General features: G+C 41.4%; 1 protein-coding gene across 17 annotated transcripts in view; it reads right to left on the bottom strand.

Moving 5' to 3' along the window:
• HELZ (helicase with zinc finger) overlaps positions 1–16981 on the bottom strand; it is a 154473-nt gene that overhangs the window by 111806 nt on the left and 25686 nt on the right. For all 17 annotated transcript variants that reach the window (XM_060395908.1, XM_042256542.2, XM_060395909.1 and 14 more), the window contains one exon: positions 16840–16876. In XM_060395908.1, coding sequence (XP_060251891.1) covers positions 16840–16876 — 37 coding nt within the window. The remainder of the gene's footprint in view (positions 1–16839; positions 16877–16981) is intronic.

Here is a 16981-nt window from a genome sequence, read left to right on the forward strand (position 1 = left end):
CACTCTGTATTGAAAAACACGAGGTCCATCCACATCTCTACAAATGACATGGTTTTGTTCCTTTTTATGGCTGAGTATGTTTCATTTTTAGGACTAACACCCAAAAAAGATGTTCTTTTCACTAAAGGGGACTGGAATGCAAAAGTAGGAAGTCAAGAAACACCTGGGGTAACAGGCAAATTTGGCCTTGGAATGCGGAATGAAGCAGGGCAAAGGCTAACAAGAGTTTTGCCAAGAGAACGCACTGGTCATGGCAAACACCCTCTTCCAACAACACAAGAGAAGAATCTACACATGGACATCACCAGATGGTAACACCGAAATCAGATTGATTACATTCTTTGCAGCCAAAGATGGAGACGCTCTATACAGTCAGAAAAAACAAGACTGGGAGCTGACTGTGGCTCAGATCATGAACTCCTTACTGCCAAATTCAGACTGAAATTGAAGAAAGTAGGGAAAACCACTAGTCCATTCAGGTATGACCTAAATCAAATCCCTTATGATTATACAGTGGAAGTGAGAAATAGATTTAAGGGCCTAGATCTGATAGATACAGTGCCTGATGAACTATGGACGGAGGTTTGTGACACTGTACAGGAGACAGGGATAAAAACCATCCCCATGGAAAAGAAATGCAAAAAAGCAAAATGGCTGTCTGGGGAGGCCTTACAAATAGCTGTGAAAAGAAGAGAAGCCAAAAGCAAAGGAGAAAAGGAAAGATATAAGCATGTGAATGCAGAGTTCCAAAGAATAGCAGGGAGAGATAAGAAAGCCTTCCTCAACAATCAATGCAAAGAAATAGAGGAAAAGAACAGAATGGGAAAGACTAGAGATCTCTTCAAGAAAATTAGAGATACTAACAGAACATTTCATGCAAAGATGGGCTCGATAAAGGACAGAAATGGTATGGACCTAACAGAAGCAGAAGATATTAAGAAGAGATGGCAAGAATACACAGAAGAACTTTACAAAAAAGATCTTCACGACCAAGATAATCACAATGGTGTGATCACTCACCTGGAGACAGACATCCTGGAATGTGAAGTCAAGTGGGCCTTAGAAAGCATCACTACAAACAAAGCTAGTGGAGGTGATGGAATTCCAGTTGAGCTATTTCAAATCCTGGAAGATGATGCTGTGAAAAGTGCTGCACTCAATATGCCAGCAAATTTGGAAAACTCAGCAGTGGCCACAGGACTGGAAAAGGTCAGTTTTCATTCCAATACTGCACAATTGCACTCATCTCACACGCTAGCAAAGTAATGCTCAAAATTCTCCAAGCCAGGCTTCAGCAATATGTGAACCGTGAACTTCCAGATGTTCAAGCTGGTTTTAGAAAAGGCAGAGGAACCAGAGATCAAATTGCCAACATCTGTTGGATCATGGAAAAAGGAAGAGTTCCAGAAAGACATCTATTTCTACTTTATTGACTATGCCAAAGCCTTTGACTGCGTGGATCATGATAAACTGTGGAAAATTCTGAAAGAGATGGGAATACCAGACCACCTGACCTACCTCTTGAGAAAGCTATGTGCAGGTCAGGAAGCAACAGTTAGAACTGGACATGGAACAACAGACTGGTTCCAAATAGGAAAAGGAGTACATCAAGGCTGTATATTGTCACCCTGCTTATTTAACTTATATGCAGAGTACACCATGAGAAACTCTGGGCTGGATGAAGCACAAGCTGGAATCAAGATTGCCGGGAGAACTATCAATAACCTCAGATATGCAGATGACACCACCCTTATGGCAGAAAGTGAAGAGGAACTAAAAGCCTCTTGATGAAAGTGAAAGAGGAGAGTGAAACAGTTGGCTTAAAGCTCAACATTCAGAAAACGAAGACCATGGCATCTGGTCCCACCACTTCACGGCAAATAGATGGGGAAACAGGGGAAACAGTGTCAGACTTTATTTGGGGGGGGGGGGCTCCAAAATCACTGCAGATGGTGGCTGCAGCCATGAAATTAAAAGACGCTTACTCCTTGGAAGGAAAGTTATGACCAACCTAGATAGTATATTCAAAAGCAGAGACATTACTTTGCCAACAAAGGTCTGTCTAGTCAAGGCTATGGTTTTTCCAGTGGTCATGTATCGATGAGAGAGTTGGACTGTGAAGAAAGCTGAGCGCCTAAGAATTGATGCTTTTGAACTGTGGTGTTGAAGACTCTTGAGAGTCCCTTGGACTGCAAGGAGATCCAACCAGTCCATTCTAAAGGAGATCAGTCCTGGGTGTTCTTTGGAAGGACTGATGCTAAAGCTGAAACTCCAATACTCTGGCCACCTTATGAGAAGAGTTGACTCATTGGAAAACACTCTGATGCTGGGAGGGACTGGGGGCAGATGCTGGGAGGAGAAGGGGATGATAGAGGGTGAGATGGCTGGATGGCATCACCGACTTGATGGACATGAGTTTGGGTGAACTCCGGGAGTTGGTGATGGACAGGGAGGCCTGGCGTGCTGCGATTCATGGGGTCGCAAAGAGTCCGACACGACTGAGCGACTGAACTGAACTGAATATTTCATTTGTGGGCTTCCTTCATAGCTCAGTGGTAAAAAACTTGCCTGCCAATACAGGAGATACCGATTTGATCCATGGGTTGGGAAGATCTCCTGGAGAAGGAAATGGCAACCCATTCCAGTATTCTTGCCTGGGAAATCCCATGGACAGAGAAGCCTGGCAAGCTATAAACTATGGGACTGCAAAGAGTCGGGACACAACCTGGCAACTAAACAACAAATACTCCATTGTAATATGTACCAGATATCCATTCCTCTGTTGATTTACGTTGTTCCATGTCCCGGCTACTGTAAATAGAGCTGAAATACACACTGGGGTCCATGTAATTTTTGAATTATGCTTTTCACGGGGCATATGCTCAGTCATATGGCCATTCTGCTTTTAGTTTTTTAAGGAGCCTCCACACTGTTCTTCATAGTGGCTGCACCAACTCACAGTCCCACCAACAGTGTAAGGGGTTCCCTTTTCTCCACGCTCTCTCCAGCATTTCAGTTCAGTTCAGTCGCTCAGTCATGTCCGACTCTCTGCGACCCCATGAATCGCAGCACGCCAGGCCTCCCTGTCCATCACCATCTCCTGGAATTCACTCAGACTCACGTCCATCGAGTCCGTGATGTCATCCAGCCATCTCATCCTCGGTCGTCCCCTTCTCCTCCTGCCCCCAATCCCTCCCAGCATCACAGTCTTTTCCAATGAGTCAGCTCTTCGCATGAGGTGGCCAAAGTACTGGAGTTTCAGCTTTAGCATCATTCCCTCCAAAGAAATCCCAGGGTTGATCTCCTTCAGAATGGACTGGTTGGATATCCTTGCAGTCCAAGGGACTCTCAAGAGTCTTCTCCAACACCACAGTTCAAAAGAATCAATTCTTCGGCACTCAGCCTTCTTCACAGTCCAACTCTCACATCCATACATGACCACAGGAAAAAGCATAGCCTTGACTAGACGGACCTTAGTCGGCAAAGTAATGTCTCTGCTTTTGAATATACTGTCTAGGTTGGTCATAACTTTTCTTCCAAGGAGTAAGAGTCTTTTAATTTCATGGCTGCAGTCACCATCTGCAGTGATTTTTTTTGGATGGTGGCCATTCAGACCTGTGTGAGGTGATACCTCATTGCAGTTTTTATTTGCATTTCTCTAAAAATTAGTGGTGTTGAGCATCTTTTCATGTGTTTTTTGGTAGTCTGTATGTCTTCTCTGAGAAATGTATATTTAGGTCTTACAGCCATTTTTTGATTGGGTTGCTTGCTTTCTAAGAATTTGTCCATTTCTTCCAGGTTTTCCATTTTCTTGGCATATAGTTGCTTGTAGTAGTCTTTATGAGCCTTTGTATTTCTGTGGTGTCAGTTGTAACTTTTTCTTTTTTCACTTCTAACTTGAGTGCTCCCCTCTTTGCTCATAATGAGTCTGGCTAAAGGTTTAGGCATTTTGTTAATCTTTCTCAAAAAAATCAGCTTTTAGTGTCACTGATCTTTTCTATTGTTTTTTTTGGTTTCTATTTCTGTTATTTCTGCTCTGATTTTTATGATTTCTTTTCTCCCACTAACTCTGGGGTTTTTTGTTGAGTCTGGTTGCTTTGGGTGTAGGCTAGGCTGCCTATCTGAAATCGCCTGTTCCCTGGGGTGGGGCTGCACAGCCGTAAGCTCCCCTCTTAGAACCGCTTTTGGTGGACCGCATAGGTTCTGGGCCGCCATATTTTCGTTGTCTTTGTTTCTGGACGTTCGTTTTGTTTCTTCTTGGATCTCTCCAGTGATCTCTCGGTTATGATGTAGCGTGCTATGTAGCGTCCATGTGTTTCCATTTTTCACAATTTTTCTTCCTATAATCGATTCCTAATCTCATAGTACTGTCGTCAGATATGACTGCACCATAAAGAAGGCTGAGTGCTGAAGAACTGGTGTAACATATCACATGTGACCTAACATGATTTCAAGTTTCTTAAGTTTACCAAGGTTTCATCTGTGACCCAAGATGTGCTCTATCCTGGAGAATGTTCCATGTGCACTTGAGAAGAAAGTATATTCTGAAGTTTTAGGATGGATGTTTTAGTATATTTATACTATAAACATCAATTACGTCTATTTGATCCAATGGGTCATTTAGGACCTGTATTTCTTTATTAATTTTCCGTGTGGACGATCTGTCCACTGGCGTAAGTGCAGTGCTGGCGTCCCGCACTGTTACTGTGTTACTTCAGTTTCCTCTTTATGACTTAGCATTTACCTTTCGTGTTGAGATGCTCCTATGCTGGGTCCACAAATATGTACAACTGTTGTATCCTCTTCAGTTGATCCCTTGATCATCATGCAGCATCCTCCCTCATCCCTCGTTGTTGTTCAGTCGCTCAGTCATGTCCAACTCTTTTCAACTCAGTGGACAGCAGCACACCAGCCTTCCCTGTCCTTTACTGTCTCTCAGAGTTTGCTCAAACTCATGTCCACTGAGTCAGAGATGCCATCATCTCTGTCACCCCCTTCTTCTCCTGTCCTCAATCTTTCCCAGCATCAGGGTCTTTTCCAATGAGTCAGCTCTTCGCATCAGGTCACCAAAGTATGAAAACTTCAGCTTCAGCATCAGTCCTTCCAAAGAACATTCAGTGCTGATTTTCTTTAGGACTGACTAGGATCGATCACCTTGCTGTCCAAGGGACTCTAAAGAGTCTTTTCCAGCACCACAGTTTGAAAGCATCAATTCTTCAGCACTCAGCCTTCTTTATGGGGCAACATTCATGCATGACTATCGGAAAAACCATACCTTAGACTATACAGACCTTTGTTGGCAAAGTGATGTCTGCTTTTCAATACACTGTCTAGGTTTGTCATAGCTTTTCTTCCAAGGAGCAGGCATCTTATAATTTCAGGCTGCAGTTACAATCCATAGTGATTTTTCCCAAGAAAATAAAGTCTACCCCTGCTTCCATTTTTTTCCCATCTATTTGCCATGAAGTGATGGGACAAGATGCCATGATCTTATTTTTTTGAATGTTGGGTTTCACTGTACTGCATCAGTTCTACTAAAAACTGATTTTTGCAACTGCAACTGATTTGAAAGTTGTAGTCTCTATATTCAAGAAGGTTTTGTTCAATTACTTTTAGTTTAGACCAACTTGCTCTCACTCCATCCATGTTACAGATCACTCATGTGCTCAACTGACAATTCCAATACATGAGTAACATATCCTTGAGAATGTCTTGAGCACCTTAGAAAATTCCACAGTAAGCCCACATCTCCCTCTGATCTTACTATTCCTGAAACTATTCAAATGTGACCTTTGGCAGGTCATCTTCTCTCTCTGGCCCTCAGCACGGTCATTTATGGAACTGAAACACGAAAACTGTGCTGCAAGAATCAAATGACAGAAAGCCAGGAAAGCGTCTTAAAGGAACCAACAGTCCCGCCAAAGTCTGGATCATTCACACTCTCCAAGCCTGCTCCCTCCCCTGGAGGACGGAGGTGACCACAGCTCCCTAACGAGGCTGTGGTAAAGACTGACTATATGAAATAGCTAGCACAATCCCCTCATAAGAGTTCCCTAGATGTTCCCTAACCCTCTAAAAATTATAAAATAGCATCAAAAACTTGAGGAAACATCTGAGCTCCTTTTGAGTAGCTGGGATATTAAGAAACTAGTTATCAAGAGCTGAGGAATGTTTCAGGGAAATGAAAAAAATTTTTTAAGAATATTTCAGTCTCAGATGAGTATGTCACTTTGTTTAAAAAGCATTAAACAACATATTTTACAAACACTTTTCAAAGGTCTTTGGTTTGTACAAGGTATTAGCTGAATTTTATTTTACAAAAGTTCTGCCACTCTCTCGGTATTTGAATGTCTCCATATCATTCTTTTCCTTTTCCTCTCTCTAAACCTTTCAGACAAGAAACACTGCTGATGCACTTCCTTCTAACTGTTGTCTTTAAGTGCGATTCAGTTTATGCCTTGTAGGACCCCACATGAAGAACTGTGGCAAAGAAACAGTCAACGACTCTAGGTAAAAAGCTACCCTGCTGTTGTGTCATACGACACAATCAAATTGCAATGCTGCCTCTCTGGTACTGTATTATCTTTAACATTTTGAAAAAGCCTGAAAGAATACAAAGTATGGCCTAGTATATAATAAAATCTGCCTCATTTATTGAACCTGCCAAACATAGTCTAATCTTGGGCAACTGTAAAAAAGTTATGTTTCCTTACAAATAAATTCTCTCCCCACCAGCTATCTGTGGAACTTTGTGAGCACAGAACTCCTTCCTGCACCTTAGCTGTGATGTGAAATTCAAGGCTCTATCCCTTTTCATTCTTAAGTTTTTGTAAGATTTGCTAAGACCTAAAATATCTCTTACTTGGAATGTTCTGGACCAGAAAATGAGTAATATTAAAGGAATATTCATTCATTCAACTTGGCTTCCCTGGCAGCTCAGCTGGTAAAGAATCCACCTGCAATGCAGGAGAACCTGGTTCAATTCCTGGGTTGAAAAGATCCTCTGGAGAAGGAATAGGCTACCCACTCCAGTATTCTTGGGCTTCCCTGGTGGCTCAGATAGTAAAGAATCCGCCTACAATGCAGGAAACCTGGGTTCAATCCCTGATGGGAAGATCCCCTGGAGGAGGGCATGGCAACCCACTCCAGTATTTTTGCCTGGAGACTCCCATGGACAGAGGAGCCTGGCAGGCTGCAGTCCATGAGGGCATGGCAACCCACTCCAGTATTCTTGCCTGGAAAATCCCCATGGACAGAGAAGCCTGGCAGGCTGCAGCCCATGGGGTCGCAAAGAGTTGGACACAACTGAATGACATCCACGCATGCATTCATTCAACTGCTTTGACCAAAGCAGTCTCTGTAAGGCAGCCCCCGGCCACCAAAAAGAGAGGACAAACAACTGAAGTCCAATCCCCCTTGCCTGCAAAGCACTGCCCGCCACGAGTAAGATCACTCACAACAAGTCTAAAGTTCAGTAAGTGCTGAGTATTAGTCTGCATTTTTTCAGTAACATGACCATTTTACATGATTTCTCTTATCAAGTCCCTAGTTATTTCTAAAATCTTGTACTGAAGACCATAGCCTAATCAAGGTGGTATTTTTCCAATATTCTCAAAAGAAACTTTTGAATCATCACTAAACTAAGTCTCTGAGTCACTAACCAAATGAAGTTGCTTACCACTTGGACATGATCACGTTCCCCAAAACAAACATCAGGGACTGGATCAAAACTAAGGTGGGGGGGGGGCTCAAGAGGAAGGGGACACATATATCCTTATGGCCGATTCATGTTACTGTATGGCAGAAAGGAGTGCAACACTGTGAAGCGATTATCCTCCAATTTAAAATAAATAGAAATAGATCCATTGAATAAATACACTAAGAATTTGTAATTTATAAATAAATTCTTTCCTAAATATCAGCCATTTAATCTCTGGCCATAAACTTGTAGCTGAATATATCCTAGGGATGGGGGAGGAGTATATAAACAGACTCCAAATGGTGGAAGACTTAAATCACCTCAAAATGTCCATTTATAACAAGTATCAGAAAACATGACATAAATCAAAATAACAGTTCTGTGGCAGATCTCTCACCAGTGTCCATGTTACCAGTCTTTTTTTCCCCACTATCCTTCTCCTGTCTCTACCCTTCTTACCCTTGCTCTCTCTTTTTTTCCAATTGTAATACATAATACTTTAAGGCATGTGGGCTGCAGCTTTAGTGAAACTTTATGTCCTTCCTACCAAAGTCTTTTGCAGATAAAATATTTCCTTAATAAAATGCTTTTGGAAAATGAAAGGCCGTAACAAAATTCAATGCTTGGGACCATTCGACCTCTTCTAAGTGTTTCCCCCTAGGGTTCCATTCTCTAATATACTTCCTCTCATTCTCTCGCTTTCTCTTTTTGTCCCCACATCCCTGCTACCTTGCTCTTACTGTGTCAGTACTTGGTCCTTCAACCCAGTCACAACAATCTTTGTTATCTCTTTCACCACCCCTTGCGTATACAGTACACTTTAAAGCTGAGATCTTATTGTATACTCTTGAAAGTACACTTTCCTTCAACTGTAGTTCAGTGTAAAGGCTCTTGGGACTACTTTCTTCTGGATGTTTTCATACTATAGAAAAGCAGGTTATTTCTCCTGGCTTATTTTCAGTGTTCCAGCTTAAATTTTAGAGCTAATTCAGTAAGATGGGGCTTTCTAGGTGGCACGAGTGGTTAAGAACCCGCCTGCCAAAGCAGGAGAAGCAAGGGGGTTCAACCCCTAGGTTGAGAAGATCCCCTGGAGCAGAGCATGGCGACGCACCACAGTGTTCTTGCCTAGAGAATCCCATGGACAGAGGAGCCTGGTGGGCTGCAGTCCATGGGGTTACAAAGAGCTGGACATTACTGAAGCAACTACAGTTCAGTTCAGTTCAGTCGCTCGGTCACGTCCAACTCTTTGCAACCCAATGGACTGCAACAAGCCAGGCCTCCCTGCCCATCACCAACTCCTGGAGCTTGCTCAAACTCATGTCCATTGAGTTGGTGATGCCATCCATCGATCTTATCCTCTGTCGTCCCCTTCTCCTCCCACCTGCAATCTTTCCCAGCATCAGGGTCTTTTCCAGTGAGTCAATTCTTCCGATCAGGTGGCCAAAGTTCTGGAATTTCAGCTTCAGCATCAGTCCTTCTAATGAATATTCAGGACTGATTTGCTTTAGGATGGACTGGTTGGATCTCCCTGGCAGTCCAAGGAACTCTCAAGAGTCTTCTTCAACACCACAGTTCAAAAGCATCAATTCTTGGGCACTCAGCTTTCTTTACAGTCCAAGCCTCACATCCATACATGACTACTGGAAAAACTATAGCTTTGACTAGATGGAACTTTGTTGGCAAAGTAATGTCTCTGTTTTTTAATATGCTGTCTAGGTTGGTCATAACTTTTCTTCCAAGGAGCAAGAGACGCACAATGAATATACCTCAACTTCCTCATCACTATACAAATATAAAATTATACACAGTAAAAAGCTAACAACACACATAATCATAGAAACAAACCTGAAACTTCATTCACCAGCATATCATAAAAGGTTTTTATTTCATCTACATGCTTGAATTAACTTTTCACATAAGGCACTGTTAAAACAGTATTTGCAAAAGTACCTGTCATACTGTGTGTGCATTAGAAAGAGAGAGAGAATACGCTGCTTGCAGAGACTTCAACCTTCTCTTCAAAAAGAATTCTAATTTCCACGATGCATCTGCTATATAGTTACCGGAAAGTTCATCTGTGTTAACTATTCAAAAACTGGAAGAAGCTTTTTCAACTTAAAAAGATCAATTTAACTGTATTTTTTTGTTAATCTAAAACTCTTTCACAGCCTTCATTTCAGTGTCAAAAGCCACCATCTTGCCATCTCCACTGTCAAGCACTCGGAAGAAACCCTGACTATGGGAAGTTCTGTGCTAAGACCGTCCCTCACTTCACTGTTTCCCTGGCTGATTTGCTTGCTGAGGAGGAACACCCATGTTTTGCTGCTCTTCCACTGACCTGGCCCTGGGGGAGAGCACTGTGCTCAGGTGTTCACAGCCATCTTGACTTCAGCGCCCTCTTCTGGCATAGTTTCAATTGAAATTTTTAAAGGGCAAGCTACCACTCATTTTAAATCTCTTTTTTATGTATAATTTCAGCTAATATAAAAGTAATGCTAGTGTTTATCCCATGAGTGAAAAACAACATGGAATAAACGTATAATGTCACTTCTGACTGTAACTGACATTCAGCATAAATGAGAAAAGGCACAGAACAGTCATATGACCACGATAAGCCTCTTCCAATGGAGTTCAGAGGACCTAAGTTCAAAGACTATTGCTTTCTCAAACATCTACACATAGGAAAAAGGGAGTCTGCACACTTGAAAGATAACAGTCCTCAAACACTAAGTATTCACTCACCTTCCTGATTTTCATTCTATTCCAAAATTAGCATTTTATAATTTAACTTTCTAATCCCTATCAACTTAAATATAAGAACTTTACTTAAAATAGTTGATAGGCATTAAGGGCAAATGAAGAGTGACAGTGGAGATCCTACTCCACAAAGCCTTAGGTTCCTGCTGGAGACCCGACTGTGGTGCGGCCACGCTGTGGAACACGTTGTTATTGTTTTCAGTCACTAAGTCGTGTCTCAGTCTTTGTGACCCCATGAACTGCAATACACCAGGCTCCTCTGTCCTCCACTACCTCCCAGAGTTTGCTCAAATTCATGTCCATTGAGTCAGTGATGAACTATCTCATCCTCTACTGTCCCCTTCTCCTTTTGCCTTCAAGCTTTCCAAGCATCAGGGTCTTTCCAAAGAGTCAACTCTTTGCAGTAGGTGGCCAAAATATTGGAGCTTTAGCTTCACCATCAGTCTATCCAATGGATATTTGGAATTGATGTCCTTTTTATCTCCTTGTTGTCCAAGGGACTCTCAAGAGTCTTTTTCACCACCACAGTTTGAAAGAACATAATTTGATTTTGGCATTGACCATCTGGTGATGCCCACGTGTAGGGCTGTCCCTTGGCTTGTCGGAAAAGGGTGTTTGGTGTGACCGGTGTGTTCTCTTGACAAAACTCTGTTGGCCCTGCTTTATTCCGTACTCCAAGGGCAAATGTGCCTGTTATTCTGGGTAACCCCTGACTTCCTACTTTTGCATTCCAATTCCCTGTGATGAAAAGAACATCTTTTGGTGTTAGTTCTCAGAAGTGTGGTAGGTCTTCATAGAACTGGTCAACTTCAGCTTCTTCAGCATCAGTGGCTGGGCACAGACTTGGATCACTGTAATGCTGAATAGTTTGCCTTGCAAAAGAATCAAGACCATTCTGTCATTTTTGAGGTTGCACCCAATATACTGCATTTCAGACTCTCTTGTTGACTATGAGGGGTACTCCATTTCTTCTATGGGATTCTTGCCCACAGTAGATATAATGGTCCTCGGAAATAAATTCACTCATTCCCATCCATTCTAGTCACTGATTCCTAAGATGTCAATATTCACTGGTGCCACTTCCTGCTTGACCATGTCCAATGATCTATGGACCTAACATTCAAGGTTCTTATATAATACTGTTCTTTACAGCATCTAGCTTTACTTTCACCACCAGCCACATCCACAACTGAACATCATTCCCACTTTCGCTCAACTGCTGTGTTCTTTCTAGAGCGATTGCCCTCCACTCTTCCCCAGTAGCAGAATGGACAACTTTTTGACCTAGGGGGCTCATCTTCCAGTGTCATATCTTTTTGCCTTTTCATACTGTTCGTGGGGTTCTCATGGCAAGAATACTGGAGTGGGTTGCCACTTCCTCCTCCGTAGACTACATTTTGTAACAACTCTTCACCATGACCTGTCTGTCTTGGGTGGCTCATAGCCTCATTGGGTTACGTAAGCCCCTTCACCACCACAAGGCTATGATCAATGAAGGGGCCGTGGAATACTACTCAGCCATAAAAACGGATGGACTATTCATACACTCAAAAACTTGGATGGATCTCAAATACATGGTGAGAGGGGAAAAAGTTATTTTAAAAAGGTCACAAACAATATGGTTCTATTGTACGTTATTTTCAGAAGGACACAATTACAGAGATGGAGAACAGACTAGTGGTTGCCAGGGTTACACAGGGAGGTAGGACCATGAGTGTCACTATACAGGGTAGCACAAAAACAGGTCTTTACATGATGGAACAGTTCTGAACCTCAATTGTGCTGGTGGTCCCATGAATCCACACACAGTAAAATGACACAGAATTACACATAGTCATTGAACCAAAGCCCACTTCCTAGCTTTGGGATTGTACTATGGTTACGTCAGATGTACCATGGTTACGTAAGATGCAACCAGTGGGGGAAACAGCACATGGGGTCACTCTGCACCATCTCTGCAACGTCCAGTGACTCTGCAGCGACTGGATCTGAAGAATAAGAAATATTACTGCAACTGCTCCACTATTTAAAAGTCTTGGCAATAGAAAAACCTGGCTTGAAGATCCAAATTCTTGTCCAACTCTACTAATGATTATCAATGTCATCCTGAGCCTCAGTTTTTTTTTTAATCCTTTCTAGAATATAAAATACCCATATACCTTTCCTCCCCCAAATTTATTATACTAAACAGAATAATGTCTATAAAACTCCAAAGAATATACAGATTATAGCTTAGGACAGATAAAAGAGAAGGAGCACGGCCTTTCAGGTCAGAAAGACTTCACTTTGAAACCACAGTCCAGTTCTGGACAGTCTCTGTGCTCCTAAGCAAGTTACTTAATCTCATTCATCACCTGTAAAATTGGAATGATATTACAATGTGGTTAAACAAACTATTTCAGAGGGTCTGACCTAGAGAAAATTCTGAATAAATATTATTACCCTTATTAACTATTTTTCCCCCAAAATGTTTAATTACCATAAAATCTATTTAATGAAAACTCTTCAGCTAGAAAGGAAGGCGTGGAAGGCTCCATCAATCATGCATCAATCTGCCTTTCCAGGGCAGGCAGTCAGCATCTGTCCAGCGGGCTTTTGGTTGCAGAATCACTTCACAGGGGAAGTATTAGCATAATAGATTTCAACAGACGCCCCAAACTCCTGCTTGTATTACTTTCTTAATTAATGACACTCTCAGCTAGAGTTTAAGGATCTTGCAGCTGTATGAAAAATATCTGCTGTTATCATGACGTGAGTTTGACTGACACATTACATGCAGCACAAATCTCTTTCAGCTGCTAAGACTCCTATTTGATTTCACTTTCTCCATTTACCTCATTCTATTTTGTTAGTGTAAAAAATGTGAGTTTCCTATATGATGAATATTTCAAAAGCACAGGAAAAATCTTTATTTTATGGAAGTTTTCCTGTTATGCCAAATACAGCTTATGTTCAGGTAATGAAACAGACTTACTCATTGCCACTGGCTTGACAATCCTCACTATCCAGAACACAACACCAAACTCAGAACTAAACTCTCTGAACTTAAAGTCTGTGTAGTTTATTTTCAAGATGCCCTTGAGTCCTCACTCAGTATCTGTTTATTTAAGGAGAACTCCAACTTTCAAATCTTATGACTCTGAGTAGTTCCTGGCTTAAAAAAATCAGCCATTAAAAAAAAAAACACAACACATTTTGGGGACAACCAGGTAAATCTGACTATGGATTGGGTTTTGGATATTAGGGAATTATGGTCACTTTTATTAGGTTAATAATAATGCTGTGGTTATACAGTTATGATCTTATTTATTACAGATGCATACTGAAGTATTTAGGAATAAATATCATGGTATCTATAATTACTTTTAAATAGAAAAAACAAAACATTAATTAAGTAAATATGGCAAAAGGTGACAACCTAAGTTTCAAGAATATGAATGCTTATTATACTATTTCCTTTAGTTTCTCCTTGTAAGTTTTTCATAATGAAAAAGAATTTACATTTTTTAACTCCATGACAAAGACTGCCTGTTGGGTTTCCCATCCCTGTGTGAGAAAGTGAAATCAGGGTCAGAAGCAGCAAGTGGAGGGAGAAGCGGGGAGGGTAGCTGCAGTGAGGCCTGTTGAGAGCTGCAAGGACTGCAAGCTGATACTGACAGCAAGGGATCCCCCAGCACATCAAATGCAAACAAGGTCTGGGGCCCTGCAGAGGAGGCTGCTCGGCACCCAGCACACAAACCAGTGTGATGATTAACGAAGGCCGAGACTCGGGTCTTGTTGTTTATTACTGACTGACTGCCTAACCGTGGCATTTTATCTTATATAAAAATAACCTTGCTGTACACCTGAAATTAAAGTAATACTGTAAATCAACCATACTTCAAAAAAAAAGTTACCAAAAGGGAAGAGGAAAAAATTATATGTAATATAAAAGCAGAGCTCTACAACCAGCAATATACACATAAACTTTTCACAATATTTCCCAAAATCTGCTTCAAAGGAACAACTTTACATTAAACAAGCATTTCCATGTTCTTACTTGTCACATAAGTGGTAGCAAGGAATGCACAGAATGTAATCACTGAACCACTACTGCAAGCTGACCAATTTCCCCCTCTTCCACACAGTACCGCAGTGAACACCATTCCACAGACAATTTTTTCCTTCTTTTGAAATATTTACTTGGGACAGTCTCCCAGAACTGAGATTAGTGGGTCAAAGGTATGAACATATTACCAAGCTGTGTTCTGCCTCGTACCCCCCACCACCATCACAAGCATGCACTCACCTCACTGCAACCTCACCTGAGACAGCGGTTTTCTGCCCACATTACAGAAGCAGAATCAGTGCACAAAAACTGCATGTGACTGATGTGTACCATCTGGCGAGTCTGGACATACACAAACTTTCATGTTACTATGATCACAATCCAGGTAACAGACCTAGCCTTCATCTCCAAGGTTTCCAGGTTAAATTTTTATACTGTTGATCCAGCAGTTGTAAAATAACACCTGCCTTTAAACGCCAAGTAAAGCAATTAGCAAAGAGTGTGACACTCTTCCACGCGCTCCTGCACCAACAGCACCGACTCTTCCACAACTTCTTACAAGTCATCTAATCTACTGGGACTTTGTATGTCTCCAAACGAAAAGTATCAACCTCATTAGTACTCAAGGAAGCGAAAATTAAAGAAAGAGGTAATTTCTCACACATGAGATTGTCACAATGTCAAGACTGAGAGGTTCCAGTTAGTGAGATCATAGGAAACAGGCATTCTCACATATTGCTGATATGTGACACTGTGAAATGAGATATGAGAATTTTTCATAATTTTCTAAATTATGAAAAACAGAATGAGAAACTGGGGGAAATAGTATAAGCATTCATACTCTTGAAACTTAGGTTGCCATCTTTTGCCATATTTACTTCATTAATTTTTTTCTGAACTATTTAAACATGTGTGCATTTGAAACTAGTCTAAAAGTGTCTGTTAAAATTATATGTATATTTTAACCCAGACATTCAACTTTTAAAACTCCTTCATCCAGGCATCTAACTTTTAAGACTACCACACAGAAACAAAGGCAGCAGTGAGAAACAATGTATGATTGTTACAGGGTGAATTGTGACAAACTAGAAAACCAGAACCACTCGAATGCCCACCACCATGGGAACAGCTGAGTAAATGCTGGCTATCTACACCATGGACATGGTGCAGGAGCTGGAGCTGACGCATCAACTCAGGAAGATAGCCATGATCTATATTGCTACAGAAGAAAGCAAGCAATTTTGTTATGATCACATAATTCTTTTCAATTTTTAAAGAAAGAACCCTACGTATGTATGTAGCGTATTACAAGCATTTGTGCTCACTATAGAGAAAGGTGAAGAGACGCAGCAAACTAATGGCACGACTTCCTCTCATGGGTAGTGGGCCCTTCTAAGTTATCTGACTTATTATCTGGCTTGTTAGTAACTTTTAAACGTCTATAGGTAGTAAAGACTGTACTCAGTATCTCTCAAACGCCGGTCATCTCCCAAAGTGCACAATTCTATGAAGCCAGGTTTACAGAGAGGTCACTGAATCGTCAATGAATGGTTCGATGTGTCCAATATGTCACAGGAGTAGGTAAGATTTACGTTCTGTAAGGTTCACAACAAAAACAGCCAGCACTTTGAAAAGTCCTGACACAAAAGAGCAAACAGGAAGAGAACTTTCATTCGCGTTAAACACCTCGGCCCTCCTCCGCAGTTAGATGACTGAGACACTCCATTATCCAAATCACTGAGCTGTGCAAAACTCTCACCAAGAGTGCGTGAGAACGCACACTGAACGCTTCTCCCACTCACTCCTAGACTCACGCTAGAGAACGGAGCTATCTCGAAGAGGATTTCTAGTCAATGAGCACCAAAGAGCAAGACCCTTATTAACCACTTTCCTGACCACAAGAAAACAGGAAAAAGCACCGACGAGCGTCCTAGGAGGTCTCTTCTCTCCAAGGAAAATCTTCTACTGAAGGGGAAAAGAGGTCCAGCTTTCCAACTTATCCAAGCTTAACATTTTAACTAATGTGTGTTATGTGTTATAGTTCTTAAAATATAGCTCTCTGTTGACTGAAAATACTTACACACTTTCAAAGGGCATTATCCCTGTTCCCAAAGGAGTGGTAGCAACGCCACCACTCGGGAGTAGGGACCGTGCTCACGTGCACACCCATCACGCCAGGAGAGCCACCCAGATTAGTCAGCACCACAAAGTGGGGTTTTTTTTCATATTAAAATCACCACTGAAATCAGTACATGAAAATATCAAATCTTAAACATTACTCAATGAAATAATTCAAAATCTTCACAGCAGAAGAGAATCTTGTTTTTAAACATACCATGCCTACAATCTTCATCAGCTTGCCCATAGTTTTTCTGCAAAACAAAAGATACAAGATAAAGTTAAGTAGTTCAAGGCCTCTTAAAACAGAGATTTCATCAAAAGGCTGCAGCTTTGTTTCAAAGTTTAATCATTAATGT

The sequence above is a fragment of the Ovis aries genome, chromosome 11, assembly GCF_016772045.2.
Source record: "Ovis aries strain OAR_USU_Benz2616 breed Rambouillet chromosome 11, ARS-UI_Ramb_v3.0, whole genome shotgun sequence".
NCBI lineage: Eukaryota > Metazoa > Chordata > Mammalia > Artiodactyla > Bovidae > Ovis > Ovis aries.